At 42.1% G+C, this 22,030-nt stretch overlaps 1 protein-coding gene across 3 annotated transcripts in view; it reads left to right on the forward strand.

The window, feature by feature from the left end:
• Nucleotides 1-21,603, forward strand: part of lepr (leptin receptor) — a 39,157-nt gene extending 17,554 nt beyond the window's left edge. For 2 of the 3 annotated variants that reach the window (XM_062395371.1, XM_062395370.1), the window contains exons 2-21: nucleotides 1,560-1,617; nucleotides 3,303-3,355; nucleotides 4,631-4,828; nucleotides 6,572-6,689; nucleotides 7,148-7,326; nucleotides 9,525-9,673; nucleotides 10,881-11,022; nucleotides 11,851-12,011; nucleotides 12,104-12,203; nucleotides 12,747-12,846; nucleotides 13,385-13,599; nucleotides 13,761-13,915; nucleotides 14,364-14,517; nucleotides 14,641-14,723; nucleotides 14,853-15,066; nucleotides 17,238-17,447; nucleotides 17,994-18,077; nucleotides 18,162-18,255; nucleotides 18,640-18,715; nucleotides 18,864-21,603. In XM_062395371.1, the coding sequence (XP_062251355.1) occupies nucleotides 1,604-1,617; nucleotides 3,303-3,355; nucleotides 4,631-4,828; nucleotides 6,572-6,689; nucleotides 7,148-7,326; nucleotides 9,525-9,673; nucleotides 10,881-11,022; nucleotides 11,851-12,011; nucleotides 12,104-12,203; nucleotides 12,747-12,846; nucleotides 13,385-13,599; nucleotides 13,761-13,915; nucleotides 14,364-14,517; nucleotides 14,641-14,723; nucleotides 14,853-15,066; nucleotides 17,238-17,447; nucleotides 17,994-18,077; nucleotides 18,162-18,255; nucleotides 18,640-18,715; nucleotides 18,864-19,781 (3,417 nt within the window). In that variant the 5' untranslated portion in view covers nucleotides 1,560-1,603 and the 3' untranslated portion in view covers nucleotides 19,782-21,603. The remainder of the gene's footprint in view (nucleotides 1-1,559; nucleotides 1,618-3,302; nucleotides 3,356-4,630; nucleotides 4,829-6,571; nucleotides 6,690-7,147; nucleotides 7,327-9,524; nucleotides 9,674-10,880; nucleotides 11,023-11,850; nucleotides 12,012-12,103; nucleotides 12,204-12,746; nucleotides 12,847-13,384; nucleotides 13,600-13,760; nucleotides 13,916-14,363; nucleotides 14,518-14,640; nucleotides 14,724-14,852; nucleotides 15,067-17,237; nucleotides 17,448-17,993; nucleotides 18,078-18,161; nucleotides 18,256-18,639; nucleotides 18,716-18,863) is intronic. The other variant, XM_062395372.1, reaches the window with a different exon arrangement.
• The last annotated feature ends 427 nt before the right edge of the window (nucleotides 21,604-22,030 follow it).

Below are 22,030 nucleotides of genomic sequence, written 5' to 3' on the forward strand. Positions count from 1 at the left end.
GACTAACATGCAAATGAAGCTGTAGCTAAACCTTTAAACACAGCCTCAGGCAAATATTGAAATATTTTTGCCTTCATTGGTTTCTCTTGATCTTTTATTAAGACAGAAACTAAAGAAAACAAAATCCAGTTGAATGAAATGAGGCCTCTGTGTTTCATTTGTTATAATGTTTCACTGTAAAAAAAAAAAAGCACAACAAACCTCGGAACATTTAAATATTAACATTAAAACGTGGAGGGGAAATCAATTTGAGGTTTTTATGGTTTTCAGTTTAAAAATTCAAGAAGTGAAAGTTTCCATTCCTGTTAATATGGAAACTGAAATCTGTCTCTCACAACACAGAGCGCTCACATGACAGCTTATCACTGCTCTCAGAGAAGACTCATGTCAAGTCAGCACACTTTGTTTGGCACATCTGAACCTGATGACGGATGTGAACTTTGCAGAAAATGGAAAAAAAGTACATTAGATGCTTCCCAGTGGGTTGTTGTGTCCTGCTGCTGCTTCACATGGGACACTTAGTTAGTGAAGTGACCTTTTGTTTTTGGTCTGATACCCTCTCCTGTGGATCACACGTGTAAGATACACACTTATACAAACCCACTGCACACATTCAAAGCTTCTTCTACACACTGAGAGGATTTAGCACACATTTACAGATGGGGCTTGTAAATGATCAGCTTATTAAACACACACACACTGGACTGGACAAACTGTCCCTGGCGCCTCTGTCTGTCCGTGTTGCTGTTTTTCACTTCATCCTGTGTGTTTGTCCTGGTCTTGCATATCAATGAATTAATGTGAGTTGTCACAGTATTCATTTGTTTTCCCTCTCTCTCAGCAACAACACGGGCAGAGGAGAGCTCCATCATGAGCGGCAGGGAAATACAAAAATCAAAATATTTGTTATTTGAGAAGAAACTATTATACTATCATGGTCAACTGTTTTTCTGACATATACAGCATATGTATATTGACAACTGGCAAAAGTTTATAGAAACTCCCTAAAGCCAGAGTTGAGATATCTTAACCAGGGTCTGAGTGAGTGTTTTGAACCTAATTTTCACAGATCCCCTTTAAGTGAACCTGAGATGTTGCCTAGACAAAGTGTTCACAAGAACGGGACAAACGCCTGAGGCATAAAAACAAAAATCATGCTAATACAGAAGCATCTTGTTAGCGACCAGTGTGTGTGGTTGTGATTCTGTCAGGTGTTGTGACCTCTCGGGAAAATGAAAGCAGTCGTTCTCTTCCTTTCTTGTGCCGCAGGGCGCAAACTGTTTTCCTCAGGAATGAACTGCAGCTGCGGAGCGTTGGATCCGGGGAATGGGAGGTTTTCTTATCACTGAGAGATCTTGCCTTATAAATTGGATGTGTATGAGAAACCCTCAGCTGCTTATTCAATGCCACCAGTCTTGCATTCAGTCCGCTTCCTCTTTCCTGAGTTACATCATGTTCCTCTCGCTTATTCAAATCAGGTCACATTGGTTTACTCGCAGCACTTTTACAAATCCTTACATATCAGCACCTTAACCTCTCTTCTCTGTCTTTCTCCTCAGTGAGATTCACCCCAGCCAGAGCCCAGCCAGGCCATGCTGACACTATGACGCCCACAATGTGAGTGTCACACTTTTGGATATAGACTCATCTGTTGTTGTGTTTGGTTTGATCACGATGGGAGTTTCTCCACTTTCTACAGATGAAGGCTTCATTCTGAAAACAGCAGAATAAGACAGAGCAAATCAGTATCATGTAGGGGAAAGGTTTATTGTTATAAGAAGATGTTTTTCACGTTACGAGATATTATTGGATACTGCATCGTCCTCCGCCCTTAACAACAGAAGAATCCCAACACGTCTCAACCCGGGCGCGGGGTGGAATCAGATTGTGTAATCGAGGCCTTTTTTATGAGTTTCTTTTCTCAGCACGTTTCTTCTTTCAAACATGAGTTTCATATTAAAGAAGAATTCATCTGGTTATAGTGAAAAAAGTGTTGTCGTAATGTGAAATATTGTGTTATATCATAAGGTTGTGTGCCAGAATAACATGAAAATATCTTCTTATAATGCAAAAAACACGTTTACGTTACATCATGAAAATTCCAAAAGATTTTTTAGTAGTTCAGCAAATTTGAAGCAATATTAATCCTCAAATGACTTCACAATGTTCACATTGTATTCAAACATGCGATTAACACTGAGTGAGAATGGGCGAAGAAGTCAGAATAAGTAGCTTAAGCCACTCGAAGAAGTGATCATATGTCTTATGTCTTGGAAATAAATCAACAAAAATAACCACTTTAATGCAATTGATAGTGACATGAACGTCTAGTGTAGCATCTTGTGTTGGGACAATTTCCCATGACTGGGATCCATTGTTTCATGATGAGCAAGCCTGAAGATAAGCAGACAATGAACCTGCTTCCACTGGAGCGCTGAAAAGCCATTGATGAGAACTGCTGACCCACGTCTTGTGTGATTGTGTCATTATATGTGCTGAGGCGTTGGTCCACCAGTTCTTCCACTCTACTCTGTCACTGTCACTGTTCCCTTGTCTCTGGCACAAAGTGTTCTCACAGTGACATTAAGTGCAATCCTCCAACTGCCAGGGTTTGTCACTTCCGATTGAGAAATCACTCGACATTCCTTCACACCGTTGAGCGGAGACTGTTGTAATGCCAAGGAATCATGTGTGATTTCAAAAGGTATAAAAATATGGTTAAAAAAAACAATCAGGATATAAAGAAACACACCCAAATGAGGTAAAACCAATAAAAACTGACCTCGTCACACATGATTAACCTGCAATAGCAGGATTTAGAAATTATTAATATTATTCATAATCATATTCCTGAGGCCTACATTTACCTAGACATTGACCCTGGAGAGGCTGTGGTCTAGTGGCAGAAACTTGGACTATGGGCAGAGAAGGTCTCTGGTTCGTCTCTGGTTCAACTCCACGGAGAGACAACAAAAGACAAACCTGGATTGATCTGTCCAAAAATCAAAGAGAATTCTCTCTACCCTGTCTAGTGCCCCTGAGCAAGGCACCTTACACCCCCAACATCTGCTCCCCGGGCGCTGTAAATGGCTGCCCACTGCTCTGTGTGTTCTGCACCAGATGGGTTAAATGCAGAGGATACATTTACCTAGCATTGCATGTGTTGGTATAAATAAACTAATATTAATCTCTACCTGTATATCTATCTTTAGCATTAAACTTTTGTTTTTTTGTATATTTTGTAACTATTTCTTCATCTCTCTCCTGTTTCACTTTCTCTCTATCCATTCTTCTCTGTGCAGGTTTCGGTCTGTAGTGTTGACCGTCCTGATGCAGAATATCCTGGTGTCCCCTGGTGAGTTCCATGCCCAAAGCATCAGATGTGACCGTCAGCTTGTTGTATGAACATCTCTACGCCAACTGATGAATAAAAAACATAGGAAACCAATGATAAGTTCAGTGATAGTCAGTTATGCAATTCAATTCTGTATGTTTCTGTGAAGGAGTTCCTCAGGGTTCGGTTTTGGGATGACTTAAGTTTTTATTGTATTTTTGAATCCTACAAAACTAAAAGGATGTCTTTCACAAAGAGTTTAAGTTCTGTAACAAAATGGATTTACCAAAACATACTTAGGAGTATATTATAACAGATGTTAGTACTTCTCAAAACCTTTAAATTAATTGATAAACCTTGCCCTATCACTCAAATCTGTTTTCTGTAAATAAATGTCAGTTCCAGACAAAATCTTGGAACAGATGACATCTGAGGTTTGAGGAAATAACAATGTGTGAGTCCACCTAGGCTTCAAACCAGTGTTGACACACGAGTCCATGAGATGTATTACTTTGGGTCAGATTTCCCTTGTGCACAGCTCCTTTCGGTTCAGCTGCCAAATTGATGTCTACCGACAGAGCAGGTTGTTTGATCATAACTTTCACCTGCGAGTCCTGAGATCTATAACCTGTGTGACCTGTTCACTATCACGGTCTTTGTTCTCTCCTTGTGGCTTTTTTAAAACTGATTTTCACAGACACAGCTACTTTAACGAACAATGACTCCTAGTTCACTAAAAACTAAAAGTACAGAAAGAAACTATGAATGAAAATATCCCCCTGTGGTGGACATTCTTTCAGAAGTGAATTTAATGAGCAGATGAAACAGTCTTTCTTGCGTTTGGTGTTTTATTAAAGAAAAATAAAGATTTGCAGGGGGAAGATCTCTGGAGGAGGACAGGGCTCTCACACCCAGAGTGAGATTCAACCTGACCTTAGACTTTATCCTGCCAATGAATCAATACACTTTGCCTTTTCTAAAAATTAAACCGTATTTTCATTAAGTTCTTGTACGTGCATTTTTGTATATACTCTATATTAGCTCGATTTTAATATTATACCCTTAAAACAAATGTACAATATGTATATTTTTCAAAAAATTTGAAACTCAGACTCAAGCTTTAATGATTTAATGCAAATGTAAGAAAATTTATATTTACAGAAAACATTGATATTCATCATACTGTCTTGTGGCTTTCAGGATGCAGACAAAACCTTCAAAATAAAGCTTCTTGAGGAGTTTTATTTTTCCTTCCCACTGAGTCAGACATGATTAAACTTGTTTGTTTCTTTGTAGCAGGTGTTCTGTGTTCGAAGCCCGAGGACGGAGCCCCTCTCCAGGCCCTGGACCTCCCGTGGCACGATGAGCTGTGCTGTGACTCGCACACAACCCACTCTAACGAACCGGAGACACACCGCTCAGAGTCCAAGCTCCCGCACGATGCCCGCTGCAGCTTCAGCAGCTTGACAACCGAGACACGTTCAGTCAACACCGGTATGAAAACTGATCATCTCATCTGTCAGAGTGGTTGAGGATTGCAAAACAAACATTTACCCACAGATCTTGATCGAGGCGTGTCATGGTTTGTCAATCTTTCTTGTCCAGGCTGATGAAGGACTTCTTGCATATGATGTAGTTATTTAACATGAGTTGATCAGTATCAGACTTTACGAGGCAGGTTGTGCCTTATGGGGTTTATTATACTCTTACACATATCCAACATATATTATTTTTCAGCCCTGCGCTTTGGGTTATTTGTTTGTTTGTTTAACTCACGAGCTGAGGAAGGCAACTAACAATTGCACAACACTGCAGCTTCCTCTCTTAGAGTGATGTGTCAAACTGAGACCATGTCAAAGCCCCTGAGTCATTTCACAAAGTAAGAGACTTAGCCATATTAAGGTGACCGATATTTATGAGTGTGTGTTATTTGGTGCAGCTTGATTGAAGTGGTGTTTTCTTCAATTTTAAAGATATCACATGGCTGCATCCCTAGTGGTGCTATCGAGCCGTGGTTTTGTCACGCGACACTTATAGTTTCGTTCCATTCCCTGTTCAGCTTGAGTCAAACCACACTGGACAGACGTTGATCTCTGCATGACGCAACACCCTGTGTTTGTTTACCACACACGTGGAGTCGATACACCCGTGAACCCACGTAGCAGCAGGCAGGTTTGATGTGGCTCTGGCTCATCAGAAGAAACAGCGGCTGTCAGCGTGACACAGACGATGTGTTTTACTGACAGAGATGTCCCCAATGATCGGCCTGACTGGCTCATTACACTTTAGTGGATTTCTATCGAGCGTCCCCCCACCGTCAAGGTGGGGGAGGACATGAGTCCTGTGCTGTGATCACGTCACACAGTCTGGTTCATGAGGTGCAGCATGGTTTTTATCAGTCCTCACAAGGAAAGGGGCAGAACCAGGACTTTTACCAATTTCATTTACTCCTTAAGAAACAATGTGATCAGACATATTTATTGTGTTGTTTCAGTTTGTTCAATTTGGTGACGATGATCCTGCTATTTCCATTTTCCTTTTTATTCCTCATTGAGATAAAGAGTCATGTGCCGGGTTGCTTGGCCTTGGTGCCGTCCTCGCTATGAACATGATCTCTTAACACCGTCAGCGTGGAGGTGAAGGTGGAGGTGAGCCAACAATGAGGCATCGGAGGGATGAGTTTGATTTGTGTGTTTGAATTGATCTGTGACGCATCCCAGTCAATGGTGGCAGAGCCTCTTGGATGCAGTGGTAATTAAACAGATGCTGAAGGCGTGCGTCTTGATTACTTTATGTTCGGCGGTCAAGAGGTGAATCAGCTCGATGTCACTCACACACCAACAGGCTGTGATTAGTGTTTCAAAGAGTCTCTCTTCCTTTCTTGCATGTTAGTCAGACTAGAATTTCCTTTATCTCCCACCTGCACCACTTACAATGCACCCCCAACACCAGAGCTAGAGCAACTATAGCATCGAGATTAAGAATACTATTATGAATGATCTTCAACAATGACTTCTCAGAGCTTCGACCTGAATAAATTCAGAATAATTTTCCGTCTCATGGCTGAACCTGCACAGCTGGAGGAGCCTTTATACTGTGTGTTGTCTTTCATTGATAATATTAAAGCAGAAGCACGCCTCAGAATGAACCTCTTTCTCAGAAGCCTCCATTGGGGGGGGGGGAGGGGGGGGACAACACTGACGCTGCCACTAACATGGAAATCTGATTTTTCAACAGGCCCCTGTCTGGACGTAACGTGCAGGATCGATGTGAACTGGGAAACACTGACCTGTGATCTGAAGTCTCAAACATCTGAGGATGCAGGTCTCATGGCCGTCAGCTTCCAGCGTCTGTTGTGAGTCAACCTGTGCTGCTCCTATTGTTCCATTCATGCTTTCCTTGTCCAGAGTGTGTGTGTGTGGGCTCAGTGGGGGGGCTCAGCCTGTGTGTTTACCTTGACAAGCAGGGGGGGCGAGTGATATCACACTGGCTCCAGATCTTTCTTGCCGTTGGATTAAAGAGACACTGTTGTAACACACACTGGATAAGAGGTGCAATGTGTAGATATTACATGTTACACAGCAAAGTAAATACAAACTACAGAGCAGTTTCACCTCTCGCGTCTGTTTTAATTGGTCTTATGTTGAGTAGATATTAAAGATATGTTTCATAATCCTCCAAGATACTGAAAAGAAAAATGAATGTTATCATGGCTCCACTGGTTTGCTATGTTTTTGGAAATTCCGTCAAATGTAGTTTCCATTAAAGGTTTTTAATTTAAAGTTGTTCTATTTTCCTACACTGTGTTTCCAGGTCCCAGAAAGATGATTCCCTGGTGAATGATGGACAAACCGATGATCCTGTCGTCTGTGAAGCGGAGGATTCCCTCGTTTGTTCTGTTGATCTCGACACCACAACGAGCTTCGTGTTAACTGTAGGCATCTCCAACGCCGAAGCTCCGCCCCTTCATCTCAGGATTCCTGCCAGGCCTGGTAAGAACGGGGTTTATCTTTAGTGTCTATACTTGTTTTTTCTTGGTTTCACAGTTTTCCGTTTGATTTTGATTCATAGCTCCTTGAAACATCAACTATAGGAGAAGAATCCAGAGGATGCAACATGGCAGTTTTACCAATAGACACTTTTCAGCCAATAGTTTAATGCAGCCGTGAGGAAAAGTAAATGATTATTGCATTTAACTTGAAAAACTTTTGGGTTAGTAAACCTGTTCTGGAGTTGGTAAAATAAAAACTCTGTCACCAGCCTTCCTGAACTATTGCTTCTGCAGAGTTAGGAGAGTTGTCACTTTATGTTGGTAAATCATTAATTTCTGGAGAAATTAGATTTGCTTTCCACTTATGGATTTTTGATTTTTCTTAATAACCTGGCAGTCTAAACATTACAAGGCTTATACTGATCAGAGATGCATTATATATATTCCCAGTCATGTTATGTCATATGATGAAGGAAGGAGGATGAAGTCTGAACGAGGTTAGAAAATGATGTCATGCAGGTATCCCTGAATCGTAATAGACCTTTATGGATCTAAGAAACAATCTATGATCACATGGTAGGAATGACTTCAGTGTGATGTCACTATGACATCATACAGGGGAGTAATGCATGAACCCTTTATTACATTTATTTGAATAATCAGTTATTTGTCATATAAATTGGTTAAATAAATGTGGTTCTGAAGTGTCAGCATTACGTCTGCAGAGCCCGATTGGGGTTATACAGTTCCTCACCTTTAATAAGTTTGGACCTCTCAAGGACGATAGTTCTCCCAAAGGCCTCTGGGAAATCTGCAGACATGAAATTTTAAGGCAGCTAATAGACATTCTGGTATTGTAGAGGTGGGACCACACTTATTGGAATGTGATGCACTCTTTGAAGTGGATTCACAGCTCCCGAGTTTAAGTTCCTGTCATTTAAGACTTTTAGTTACTGGCATTAATGTGCTGAGAGTAAACTCAGCCATGTATGAAACTGGAGAGATTTTAAATATTTAACAAAGTCAAGCTTCAAAGTGACGAAACACAGAAGAAGAAAACATCTGATTCAGGTCTGATTAGATGACAAGACTGGAATACAGCCTGACGCTGCGGGGCACAGGGACCATGTGTGTGTGTGTGTGTGTGTGTGTGTGTGTGTGTGTGTGTTTGCGTGTGCGTGTGTGTGTGTGTGTGTGGCTGTGTGTGTCTAAGCTGTTAGGTCTCCACAGTGACTTTCCATGTTTGTTTCGTCTTCTTTGGTTAAACTGCCAGGGCAGAACAGAATCAGACTAATAGCTCTGTGTTTCCTGGATTTAATATTTTGTTCACTTTGCTGCTGTAATTCTACATTATATATGGAAAGTAAATCCCATGTTGCGTCACCCTAATTCAAAAAAGTATATATTATCCTTTCAGAGGGAAAATTATCTTCTGTCTGGAAAAGAAAACGTTCAGCCGTGACTCACGCTGTTGACTAATTGATCATACACCAACGTCTTTGTGGTTTAACTGCCCTGTCTGAACTTGGACCTGTTTGTTATTACACCTTTATTACATCAGCCAATGATAGTGAATATGAAACTGACACCAAATCAACCCAAAATGCTTGTTGACCTTCAATTTGAGCCTTCCTGTGATTCTCAGATTAGATGTCATGTGTTTTTTTATTCAAAAGTCACCCATGGAATTTCCCTACATGCGCTTCATACATCTCCTGTGTATATTTAAAGACCAAAAGGTGAAGGGTATTAGTCATTAATGCCAAGCTTGCTAAGAAATTGGTACCTTGTCTTTATTTTTTCATTAACTCTACACCGGAGACGTGACTGATCCATTCATTAAATATTGATAATCCTGAGTATTGATCTTCCACATGACAGTATAGGTGTGAAGTTGTGTTATCTCCTGTTTTCTCTGTAAGAAAGGAAATAGGTGAGGTGTTCAGTGACTAATGAGAATGATGTGTGACCCGTAGAAAGGATTGAAACCCAACACAAATGTATGTTTTACTCTGACAATATAATCCCTTTAATTGCATTTACACTTATTGTGATAATGCACAGGATTTAGTGACCTTATGAAAATGAAACTGCTCTTACAGCAGGATTAAAGCAACGTTATGACTGCCAGTCGCTCGTCTGATTATTGATTGTGTTGTGGAACATGAAGTTCAGTTTGTGCGTGTTTTTCTTCTGCAGTGAAACCGAGTCCTCCTGTCAACCTGTCACACATTCAGACCATAGAGGCAGAGCTGATTTTACACTGGGACGACCCCTCGGACTCTGGCACTGGTCCGCTGAGATACAATGTCCGATACGCCTTCAACAGCACTCACCCAGCCTGGCAGGTAAACACTCACCTGTGACACACTGCATACATGAGGGATGTCAGGTTGCCTATACAATTTTTTTTTCATCATCAGTAGATCAGTTAACCTGCAGGTTATCTTGAATAAATCAAAGATTTTAAATTTCTGGACTTGATGGAGAAAAGGCAGGAAACCCCTATATTTCAGGAAGGAATTATTCTTTCAAATTTATATAATGTAATCAAACAAATAATTCCTTATTTGCTGAGAATATATGATTATTAAAATACTATGATCAAGTTGTCTTTTCTCCTTGTAAGCAGTATGCAACCCAGTTGAACTAATGTCATCTTTAGGCACTGTTCTTAAGCTAAAAATTCACTTTCTATCAAAAACTCATTTGGCTTTAAGCAGGAATTATCTTGTTTAACTGTAGATTGCAAAGAAGGTCTGAACGTCAGGTGCACATTACGCTTCAAACGCTTAAAAGTGATGAATTGGCCGGGTTGATATCAGGTGAGATCAGCTGACTGCAGAAATATCAGTTTAGTTCCATGTATCAGATAAGCAGAAAATCCACCACAATCCGTTATCTATGCTGCTTATTCACACATGTGCATTCACACCTACAGGGAATTTAGAGTCTCCAATAATCCAAGCTTCTAAATCCACAATGAAAGACACATCAGAACCTTCATATCGTGAGGCGACAGTGCCGACCCCTGCACATCTGTAATAAAGAAAGGTCAACATATCCTCAAGGTTCTTTAGAAACAGAGCTATTTTCCATTGAAAAGCACAGACGAACTCTACTTCATTCAGTCTATATTTGCTGCTCTCATCCAGCGCACATTTCCACCGCCACAGTTGTTTATTCAGTGCGACTTACTCACAGTCGGTTTTAAAAGCCTTGGAGTGCACACCCAGCATTCAACAGTTCACTTAGTGTTCAGCAGTACATTTCCTCATCGCCAGCAACACGTGTTCCTCAAATTAGTTTCCTTTAAAGTTCTTTCATACATTTTTTTTTTCCTTTCAGTAACACCTTAAGAAACCCATGTATTTTAAACCTTTGAATAAAATTTAAAATGATAAATTGCCTGCACACATAGGCAGGTTTGTAATTTGACACTTCTATAAAGTGCTTTAAATGAATATGATTTATGCTTATTCAGTCCTGAGCTCTCTGAAAAACTCACCCCATCTTTGAATCAACGTTTGCTTCTCTCCTCTCATCTGACTGAAGGTGGTGTCGGTGCCTGCAGAGCCCCGACTGACTCTGGATCTGCAGCCAAATCTGAACTACACCCTCCAGGTTCGCAGCTCCGGCCTGGACGAGCCTCCGCTGTGGAGCGACTGGAGTGAAAGTCACCACATCTACCTTCACAGTAAGAACCACATCTAAAACACAGACAGATACACTGATACAAGAGAGAGGATTCTTTGGAACGGCTGCAAGGTTTTTTCCTCCTCTGCACTGTGAATGTGTGACTCAGGTCAACCGACATTGTTCACTAAGCTTTTGAGGAATTGTTTGAAAATCGCTGCAGAGGCACAGCTCTCACCACAGGGTCTGGGGCTCAAGGGATTCTTTATGGCTTTACAAAACTATGCAGAAAAATAAAACTGGTGAAGAAACAGCATTTTGAGTCATGCATGGATTTAAATTTGGTAATGCTGCTCGATCCATGAATTTCTCAACACTTTAGATGGATTTCCGTTCAATTTTGTCCAGGAATTTCCCAGAGAGCCTGAACTTCAATGAGTTTGTTGATCCCCTTACGTTCTGTCTAGTGACATCCAGAGATTGGCATTTTTTTGCTTTTATGTACAAAGTTTTGAACAACAGTGACACAGGAAACCCTTTCTTTAAAACTTTTCTTTTGTTGAGGTCCTCACCTGCTTTGCTGATGATTCAGTGCAAACTGAAGAGGCGGTTGAGGAGGAGCTCACACCCTCACACTGGTTTCAGACTCAGAACAACTCCTTTTTGTCTGTTTTCTTTTGTAAACATCCATTTTGATATTGTGGGCGATTGAAATATGATTTTGGTTTGATTGATGAATGGTCTTTGTTTTAGTCTTGTTCATTCTCTTTTGGCCTTCATTGAAAGAAGTAGTTCAAAGCGAATTTTTTGTGAAAACAAAAATATAAAGCATAAATCATGAAAGAAACCGTGATGACGTCTGTTGTGACACTTTTCTTTGCGCGCACAGCTGTGAGCTACATCCCGGAGATAGGTGTGATCCAAGCGGGGGAGGACGTGACGGTCTATTGTGTGTTCAACAACCACAGCGTCAACGCCAGCGCGGCCAAATGGGTTCTAAACATCCTTGAGCCGCTGGGTCGCAGCCAGTACCACCCAGTCAACCAATGGGTGAGAAATAAGAGACTCTCCTTTTAGAAGAGTACAGTCCAGGTAAATAAGTTAATGCAGGATGACTGACTTTTCCTTTCACCCAAAACCAGGTCAGCCAGATCACAGTGCGTCCTTCAGAGGCTCGGATGTACGACCTGCTGCAGTGCACCGAGAAGTTCGCCAACCCTTACAGCCAGATCTATGTGCAGGGTGAGCTGTGCGGCATCAAACCTCACATTCTGCTCAGACATGAACATATACAAACCTTCGTTGTTGCTGTTATCGTGAACACGCAGTCGTTGAGATTGTCACATACAAATAGGAGAAAACACCTGCAGATTAAGTAAACAACTCAATTTGAAGACACAAGTGCTGCAAAAAAGGTCACAACACATGCAAATACAGAAACGCGCTTCAAATAACAACAACAGAACATTTCCAGGGGACCCAGGGGTTCAATGTTTTGAGAAGCTCCATCACTACTGACGAGTAGCAGACTCCAATAATTAATAAAACACAAACCAAGTGTGAAAACATATAGTTGAATGGTTGTTGAAATATTTGAGCAACAGATCCCTGGGATTAGTTGATCGCAGAAGGTCATTTCTCATTTTGTGTCTTTCCTCCTGCTGCCGAGGACAAAGACAGGAAACCCGAGTAGTGACGTGTGACATCACAACAATGTGACCTGGAGTGAACCCAGTGCACAGTCCACCTTGGGTTAATGTTTTATTTTGTATGTGTGTGTTTCAGGAGCTTCCATTGATATCAACTGTGTAACCAACGGGGACATCGATGCTATGGACTGCCACTGGGAGAACACACAGTTAACTGTGCCCAAACTTCAATCCAGGTATACAAACTGTTACAGTAGATGAAAGTGTATTTGAACCTCTTTACATTGTGAATGAAACCTGAAATCAAGACTCTGTATTCAAACCTGGAGACTCCTGAACAACACGTTCTCCAGTCAAACACTGGAAGAACTTGTTTTCTTTGTTTCCTCTGCTGTAAATCACCTTCATCATGAGTCATGACCTCAAAAGCACTAAACAAAGCCCTTATCACAACAGGTATAATACTTGTGTCTTGGGTTCGTAGTCTTTGGCTTCATTCAGGGAACAAAAACAACAACAGGCTTTTGTTGTCACCAAATAAGCAGCTGCAGGAACACAGTGGCCTTGTTATAAATAAATCCAAAGGTGCAGGAAACAGGAGGAGGACGAGGTTTCTGAAGCTTTTCAACAATGAAACAATGAGTTCTGAAGAAACACACAGGCAGCAATAATAAATCTGTTTTTAAATGCAATCATTTTATCACTGCGTACTGTTTAAGAGAATATCTTTGGTTTATATTTTACATATTACTCTCTGTTTTCCCCCCTTGCCAGGTGGGCTGACCTGCCATGCGATGTGATGGAGGAGAGGGACCGAGCGGGACAGGAAGTGGGCCAGATGGGACCCACTTGCCTGCACGTCAGATCCGATCAAAAGAGCTGCACCATTCAGCCGCTGAGGATGAACTGCTACAAGCTGTGGCTGGAGGAGGAGTCCCGGCTGGGCCCGATCCGGTCCAAACCCGTCTACCTGTCGCCCATAGATCACGGTGAGGACGAGTGGTTTAAGAGCCGGTTCATGTAGGAGGATGTGTCTTCTCTGATTTCAGAATAAATCACTTTAAGCAGTTTTCATACCTTTGCTAACCACATTAGAGATTTGTGAAATGTCTGGGCACACACCCAAACTCTGTTGTTCTCTCCCCTGCAGTGAAACCCCACACCCCCACTAACGTGAAGGCCGTGACCCACAGCAGGGGGGCCCTGCTGGTCACCTGGGAGCCCCCGTCTCTGCCCGTGGAGGGGCTCCAGTGTCAGCTTCGGTACCACTCGCCATCCATGATGAGAGCCCAGCCCGAGTGGAAGGTGCGTGAGCCTGATACTGTGGTTTAACTGATCCTTACGTAAAAAAAACAAATGATCAAATCTCTTAATTTGATTATTATCGTTTGATGAGTAACAAACAGGATGAGGTCCTGGGTTCACTTTCAATCCTCTTTTGTTCATTTATGGGTATTTCCTTAAAATAAAGAGGACTGGGTCGACCTTAGATCATATTTCATTGTGTGTAGAAGACATCTGTTGATCTAGAAAGAACCACAGGACCAAACATCCAGGAGTAAGAATAAGTCTCATACCTTCTTAAGAAATTGAATGCATGGCATCAAAACTCAAACTGATGAGAGAGACGCAGGAATCATGTTCTCTCTCGGGTTAAGTAGAAGTGTGCTCCACAGATCAGATTTGTTCCATTAGTGAAATTTCTCAGTTTCCCACGTGAGAAATATCACAAGATAATCTGTCATGTCTGCAGGTCCAGAGTCCAGTGCGGGTTGCAGTGGCGGAGGTTGCGGTGCCGGACATGTGCAGAGTGTACGTGGTGCAGGTCCGCTGCATGCACACCAACGGCACCGGCTACTGGAGCGAGTGGAGCGACCCCGTCTACTCGGCTCCACAGAACAGCGGAGGTACAACACCATTCATCTCCTACCTGAAGCCTTTTAATGATGCGACCTTCCACCAATACCACTGCCACCATCACTCACAGACAGGAAGCTGCAGTGATATGCAATTGTTGGTTTCCTCCTCAGCTCCTGAGCATGGTCCTAATTTCTGGAGGATTCTTCAAGACGACCCGTACAGGAACCAGACTAATGTCACGCTGCTGTTTAAGGTACACTCGTGAAAATACATGTAGCTCGAATGGCACTCAAGGCCCAGCGTCCCATCTAAAATACATTAAGAAATCTAGAATAACACCAACTTTAGCATTCAAGACTCAACGTTCTGCTTCGTCCTCCAGGACCTGCCGGTGTCAGGGCGCTCCTACTGTTTGGATGGATTCATCGTCAAGCAACAGGCCTCGAGCGGCGCCGTGACGAGGGAGAGGATCGAGCCGGCGTCCTCTTACAGCTTCGAGTGGAACCGGGAGCCGCAGACTGTGACCGTGGAGGCCTACAACAGTCGGGGGAGCTCCGCCAACAACGTCCACATGACGCTGGAGCGACAGCCCAAACGTGAGTGAGCTGGGAGATTGCTTTATTCTTTTTTTCCACCGGGGACTGAGGTTATTCCAGAAGATCAGTTAAGACTCTAGTTGTCGTTTTCATTTCCGTCCCAAAAAACCAATCCAATTAAAAACTCAATGTGAAAATACCAAAGCTGAGCAGATAACGAAGTCGTCAGATAATTGACTTTTGTTCGAATGGGAAACGTTGCTGCTTCTCTTGCATGGGAGTTTTTGGGCTGTTGGTAAATCAACATCAACTTGGAAAACTGTGACTGAAATTTTTCTCTTTTCTGTGGATATTTTATAGACAAATCAATATAGTGACCCTCAAATGGATAAGAATAGAATAGAGTATAGATAAGGGCAGGATTAATCAATGTTGATCAATAATCATTAACTGCAGCCACATCAGACATAAGATGAAATAAAATTATTTGAAATGTATTACACATTAAAGACTTTTTAAAATGTCCCTGCATAGATAGGGGTTAATAATGAGATTAGATAGACAAAAATGATTTTAGAAACAACACAAATCACAATTTAACAGAAACGTAATGAATAAATGATAAATAAAACATTTAAAAAAAATTAAATAAACAATATAATACACCTTGGAACAAACTAGGATCACTCTAACACCATGAATCAGGATTTTGAGAATGTAAAATATATCAAATCATCCACAGCCAGAAGAGAGCAGAACAGTTTCTGAAGATTTGAATCTGCTCTTATTTTCCGGTAAAGACCTGAAATCTGTAGCTGAGGTCACAGACATGTGTTATTCGGTTCCACTGTGAAAATGCACAGGTCTTATAGTGAAGCTATAGTTGAGGGCAAACTGTAAATTAGCTGCTCATTAGTGCTTTTCACTCTCAGACTCAAATACTGGAATGAAGAGAATGTGATTATTATTGTACACCACAAAACAGCTGAAAAATTTGCAGACAAGAGAGTTTCCAGTGATTGTATTTATTTATTTTCCAAATCATGTGAAATATGGCAGCTTTTTTGAATTTTCTAATTATTTTTGTTTCTGGAATGCATTTCTCAGAAAAAAATATTTTGTCCTAAGGACGCTAATCTGCAGATCGCCTGGTTTGACCTTTTCAACAGATTCTTCTGATTTGTGGCTACAACCTGTTTACTCCTGTAATTCTTCATCATCCATTTAACCATTACATTTAATATACTGTGTCTATAGGGACCCTTTAAAAGCCCTTATGTGGCTCCTGCAGCCATTAGTGTGACTGTAGTAAAGGCCATTAGCAGAACGAAGGTCACAAGGTTATGAATCCCTGAGTTTGTTGTTATACATAGAAATGTTTGTGTCTCTCTCCTATTAGTCATAATCCAGTGAAGGCTGCTTTTCAAGAAACCACTAATTTTAATGGGTTTTTTTATGAAGATGGTCACGTTCCGTTTTCCAGAGGAAGCCGTTTGTTGGACATTTTCTCGTTAGCGTTCTGACCAAATGGGTTCAGCTGAACCAGCAGCGGATTGATTCACATTTTCATTCTCATTAAAACTTCAGGTGTTGATCTCTTGTGCCCCGAGTTGAAGCAGCTGCACGTGTTCTTCAAATTAAAATGTATAATTTGTTTCTCGATTTATATTCAGGCTACGAGGAGGGGTTTGATGAGTAAATGTATATAGTGGATGGTTTCTAACACATTATAGGTTTATAATAAAATTGTGTGCATATGTACATATGAGGTGTTTATTGAGCATTTATCAAAAACATGTACTTGTTTTACACGATTTCCACTGTGTTTTACTGTCTTATATTTATTTCATCTGTTTATTATACTAATAGCTACATTTTAGTTTTATAAACTATTAATGAAATGTATATGATAGTTCTTATAATAATATAATAATTGTTAAATAGGGGGAATTAAAGTCTTGCATTTCATAAGCTATCGTATGAATGTAAATACCACAGTTAAATTCAGTGTAAGAAATAAATAATTGATTTAATAAAAGGCCAAACAGGAAACAATGATCATTGAAGTCACTAGTTCCCAATCTAAATGAACTGAAACAGCTCCAGTACGTTTCCAGAGCATTAGGGAAAGAAGGTGATTGTACTGGTTTCCTTTAATCCCTGAAATTCATTGTGTTTTGCTGAGCTTGTGTTTCATGACTCTGTTCCTCTCCCTTCTCTCCGGTGGGCAGGTCGCTGTGTGCGTTCCTTCGGTGTGTCGGTCGTCAACAGCACCTCCGTGTCTCTGTCCTGGACTCTGCTGGACAACAGCTCCGTGCCTGTGTCCATGGTGGTGCAGTGGACCGTACCACAGAGACAGCACGGGTCTGATCATCACAAAGCCCACAGTGGAGATACGTGGGTCCGACTTCCCTACACTGAGCATCCTGGACATCTGAGAGGTGACATCTTCTCTTTCTCTTCTTATTTTTTCTGTGATCAGGGAATCACTGAATTCTTCATAAGCAAATCAACACATGCTCCCTTAGATCTGTAGATGGCGCTCTGCCGGTTATTCCTAGATAACAGCTGGTGTCCGGGTGACTTTGTTGTTAGAGCCCAAACTCTGGAACTGTTTAAATCTCACCATAAAACTTGTTTTTTATGTTTTACTTTCGTGTGTAGCTTTTAATAGCCTCTGCCAAGAAGTTTGTTTTCACCCCGGTCCATGTGTTTGGAAGCAAGGTTCAAATTTTCAAAGATTCAGAGTTTAGTGTTTTTGTTACATTGGTGTCTCTGGTTCAGGAAGCCGGGGATTATGGGTAATATCTTTGCTTTGCCAGAGAGCCCAACAGAGTCAATCACCCCTTGTGGTTTCAGAGGGCGCTGTTGCTCAGTAAAGTAACATTATCACTTTGTAACTTAAAGAAAATTGCTGTTTAAACCAAGTTTATCATTTTTATATAAACTCACCAACCTGACCTCTAACCCCACCCATCATCTCACAGGGGATTTCTTTGGCTCAGAGGAATACGGCTTCTACTTGTTCCCAGTGTTTGCAGACGGAGAGGGGGAGCCAATGTACACAATAGGTGAGAGCAATATTCACATGTTTTTCTGCAGCATCATATTCATCAGCTTTAGCCCCTTTAACCTCTCGTGTCCACCTGTTACAGCCACCAGAGGAGACCCTGCAGCCTACATGATGCTGATGATCATCTCCTTCCTCTCAATCGTCCTGTTTGTTACTCTGATCATCTCCCAAAACCAGTAAGAACACCTCTTCAGTCAAAAGCAATTATATTCCTTAGTTTTAGAAAGCTGAGGAGTTTTTGAGTTTTAATGAATCTTTATATTTGTACATAATAATGTCTCGCTCTTTACTGCAATTTTACAGCATCAGCGTGTCGTGAATTTGTGTTTCTACCTTGACACTTGCAAGACATGATAGATGATGTTAATCCCTGTGCTGCTTTCTAATTGAGAAACACCGACCGTGACAAATGACCAGCGTGACATTTAACAGGTCACACGGGTCTAATTACACCTGATGTTAGCTGGTGGGAGGAGAAATCAGGCAGGAGACAAAAGGAAGGGGAGAAAGAAAAGATGGTTGGACCCACAACATTAATGTTTCCTGTGTTTGATTCCCAGGATGAAGAAGTTTGTGTGGAAGGATGTACCCAACCCAAACAAGTGCTCATGGGCTAAAGGACTGGACTTCAAAAAGGTAGATATACATTTTGAACATAGAATTGAAACATGAATGCTCATTTATTCAATGCATCTGGTATATCCTACACCGATAATGTTATAGGTAATTATCGATTGAACGTTCTGTTGTCCTTCCTCTATTTACCATCTGTATTTGTTTGTAGAGCGACACCTTGGAGCAGCTGTTCGGACCCTCAGAGGCTCTCCCCAACTGGTCGCTGCTCATGCCCTCTGAGAACATCTCCAAACTCGTCATCGTGGACAAAGCGGACCTCGAAGCTCTGACCACCGCCCTGGTCCAAACCCCTCTTGTGCCACTGACCACTGACCCGCCCAGTGCCTTATCCATCTCTCTCACCCCAGGGTTTGACTCGGAGGTCGACCAAGGCCAGTTCACGGAGAGCGAGGTGCTGTTGGGTGGAGCTCCGTCCTTAGCCCTTAATCAAGATGCTTTCACCGGTTCATACCCGAGAATCGAGTTACAACCCGGCGTCTCGCAGCCTCCGGGCAGCACTGAGAGCTCGGCCCAGTCCTCAGTCACATACTCCACAGTGCTGCTCTCTGATCCCAAGCAGGACCAACCGTCCATTCATCTCCAGTACAAGGGAGGCAGTGGATGCAGCTCCAGCGACGAGGGCAATTTCTCCGCCAACAACTCTGACATTTCAGGATCCTTCCAGGGCGGTCTGTGGGAGCTGGAGAGCTGCCGCGGCGGGGAGATGGACGACCCGCGGCGCTCCTGCTCCTACAACTCTGTGGAAGAGCTTTCCGAAACATCAGAGCAAGAGGACGAGGGCGAGGGGAGAGGTGAGAAGGACTTGTACTATCTAGGAATGGACTACCCGGCTGAGGATGAGGAGAGTGAGGAGGAGGAGGAGCTGGAGCTGGAGCTGGGCAAAAATGTAGTTTTGACCAGGGAGGACTGCTGCGTGGAGTCTCGCCCTCTGCTCGGCGTGGAGGACTCGAGCGGACCGATGCAGCTGCTGTCGGCCTCGACGGGTGGTTTCTCTCCGCTGTACCTCCCTCAGTTCAGAACAGCTACCTGCACCAGGCAACTACAGGACAGAAAAACCCAGCTGTGACCCTCACAGGGCCTATGTTTCAATGGAAACACGCACCATTAAAACCATTGTGTTGTGGAATCATTCAGCAATTACCAAGGTGGAATTGCATCCATTCCCTCGAGCACAAAATGGGTCCGGAGTTTGACATATGAGATTGTCAGGATCAGACGGGTTCATAACAACAGCAGATTTCAGTCGAGGGGCGGCCGGGCAAATCACGCACGAGAAAGAACACAACGTGTAAAATAAACATGTTAAGAGCACAACACGGGCGTCTGCTCTGATCGCCAATAGCTTTTGAATGTAGATGTGGAGTTAGTTGGAGTCAGCTCTGTGTATGGTGCCTCTTTCGTCATCCTGAGATGTTCGTATTCAAGCTTTTTAAGTGTCATCGACACACCTACTCGCTAGCTGTGATTTTCCCCAGACGTTTTCCTGCTGTATTCTCACACGGCCTCACTTGGACGTTTTTACCAGGGGAGCTGTCTGGAAAAGTTCCAGAAAAATGTCCGAAGCAACTGACTCTGACAGTTTGCGTTCTCACACACAGCCCCTCTGGAAAACGTTGGGTCTTCAGTGCAGGTCTGAAAGCTTCTGTAATAATAAGATGTGGAGCTAGAAAATGTAGAAAAAAGGAACCTCGATTTATGTGCGGTTGCAATTTGAAATCAGTCGATGCTGCTATTGGGTGAAGACGTCATGAGGCCACAAGCCTCAGTCACGGGGCTTTTCTTTCTTTCTTTACGGGGTTTTAAACTCTGGTTCTACTGTGTCATCCTGATCCTCTGCAAACTGTGCAGTCTGGTTATTCATGCACGAGGGTACTGAGACATTCACTTGATGTAAAGATTGACGCCAAAGTGAATCCAAAGTATCTTGGTCGCCCTCTGGTGGCTGGCTGCAGTACGGGGCATGAATCCTGCCTCCTGAATGTTATTGGATGGGACATGAAACAGAATAAAAAGTAAAAGTACATGTTAAAAATTACGTGTTTCTTTACACACTGACATCTGGTCGTCAGGTGTCGTCCATCCTTATATTCAGTCTATGTTGTACCTCTATTACACCAGAATTAGTGGGTGTACACAGGTTTTTTCTCAAAAAGGCAATTGAATCCTCTCCCATTGCCAGAAGAGACGTTTGCCTTTCTGTTTTTCTTTAGTTTGCTTTCCTCATAAAGAGAGGCGCTCCCGTGGATTTGACCCTGGAGTGAATGCAGATTGTGTCCATTCTCATTGCGGACAAACTCCAGATGTTAGTGGGCCAGGTTTTATAAACACATTAAAAGAAAATGACGTGTGCCTACATTTACTCCATCTGCTCCTCATGTTGAAAATATGTTTCTCACTCTGCTGAATCCTTTTAAGGGAAACAGGAAAGAGGTTGAAAGAGAATAAAAAGAGCCCAGTTGACTGTGAAAGGCCAAACTGGGACATCACCTCGGATCTGCTGGTGTGACCAAAGGAAACCACACGCCGATGGAAACACTTGGAGTCACTGACGACAGGTGGATTTATCTGGGGCCTGAATTCATCAACATCTGCTCGGACTCACTCGCCCACCAGGCCAAAGAATGTATTTTTTTTGTACTTTGTGCTGTAATGTGTTTTGAGACTTTTGTTATAGTGTTTGAGAGATGTGATCTATTTTTCTTTTCAGCGTCATTGCCCATCAACATGAGCACTCACTGTCTGATGTGAACTAAAGATTCAAAATTGTATATTTGGAACGAGAGGAAGAAAAGAATGGAAACTTTTGAACGTCTGTGAAAAGTGGTTGTTATTGCACATGAAGATTTTTTGTCTATTTTTGATGGTGAAAATAAAAATATTTATTGTGATTGTTTCTGGATCAGTGAACGATGCAAACTTCAGACACTCACATGTAGAGTAAACAGGTTTTCACAACAGATCAGATTTATTCTAGGAGATCTACTCATCACCTCACTCACTCATGTCTGTACCTTTATAGTCTTAATGACAACCAGACCACTCAAAGCACTTTACAGAACAGGTTTGCCATTATCTGTCTGGATTATTTTGAATAGTGTTATTTAAATTGTTAATTGGAAGCTACATACATACACAAAAGCACACAGCCTCATCAGATGTGCGTAGATCTTGTTTTTAAACTGTAGTAATGTTCTGGCCCCTTGTGGCCGCAACAAGCAAATACATCAGGATGACACCAAGATAAACACACATAAATATAACGATGCCTAAAAACTGTTCTGTTCTATTTTTGCTGAGGATTTTCTAACCAAAATA

Source organism: Platichthys flesus, chromosome 9 (genome assembly GCF_949316205.1).
Source record: "Platichthys flesus chromosome 9, fPlaFle2.1, whole genome shotgun sequence".
NCBI lineage: Eukaryota > Metazoa > Chordata > Actinopteri > Pleuronectiformes > Pleuronectidae > Platichthys > Platichthys flesus.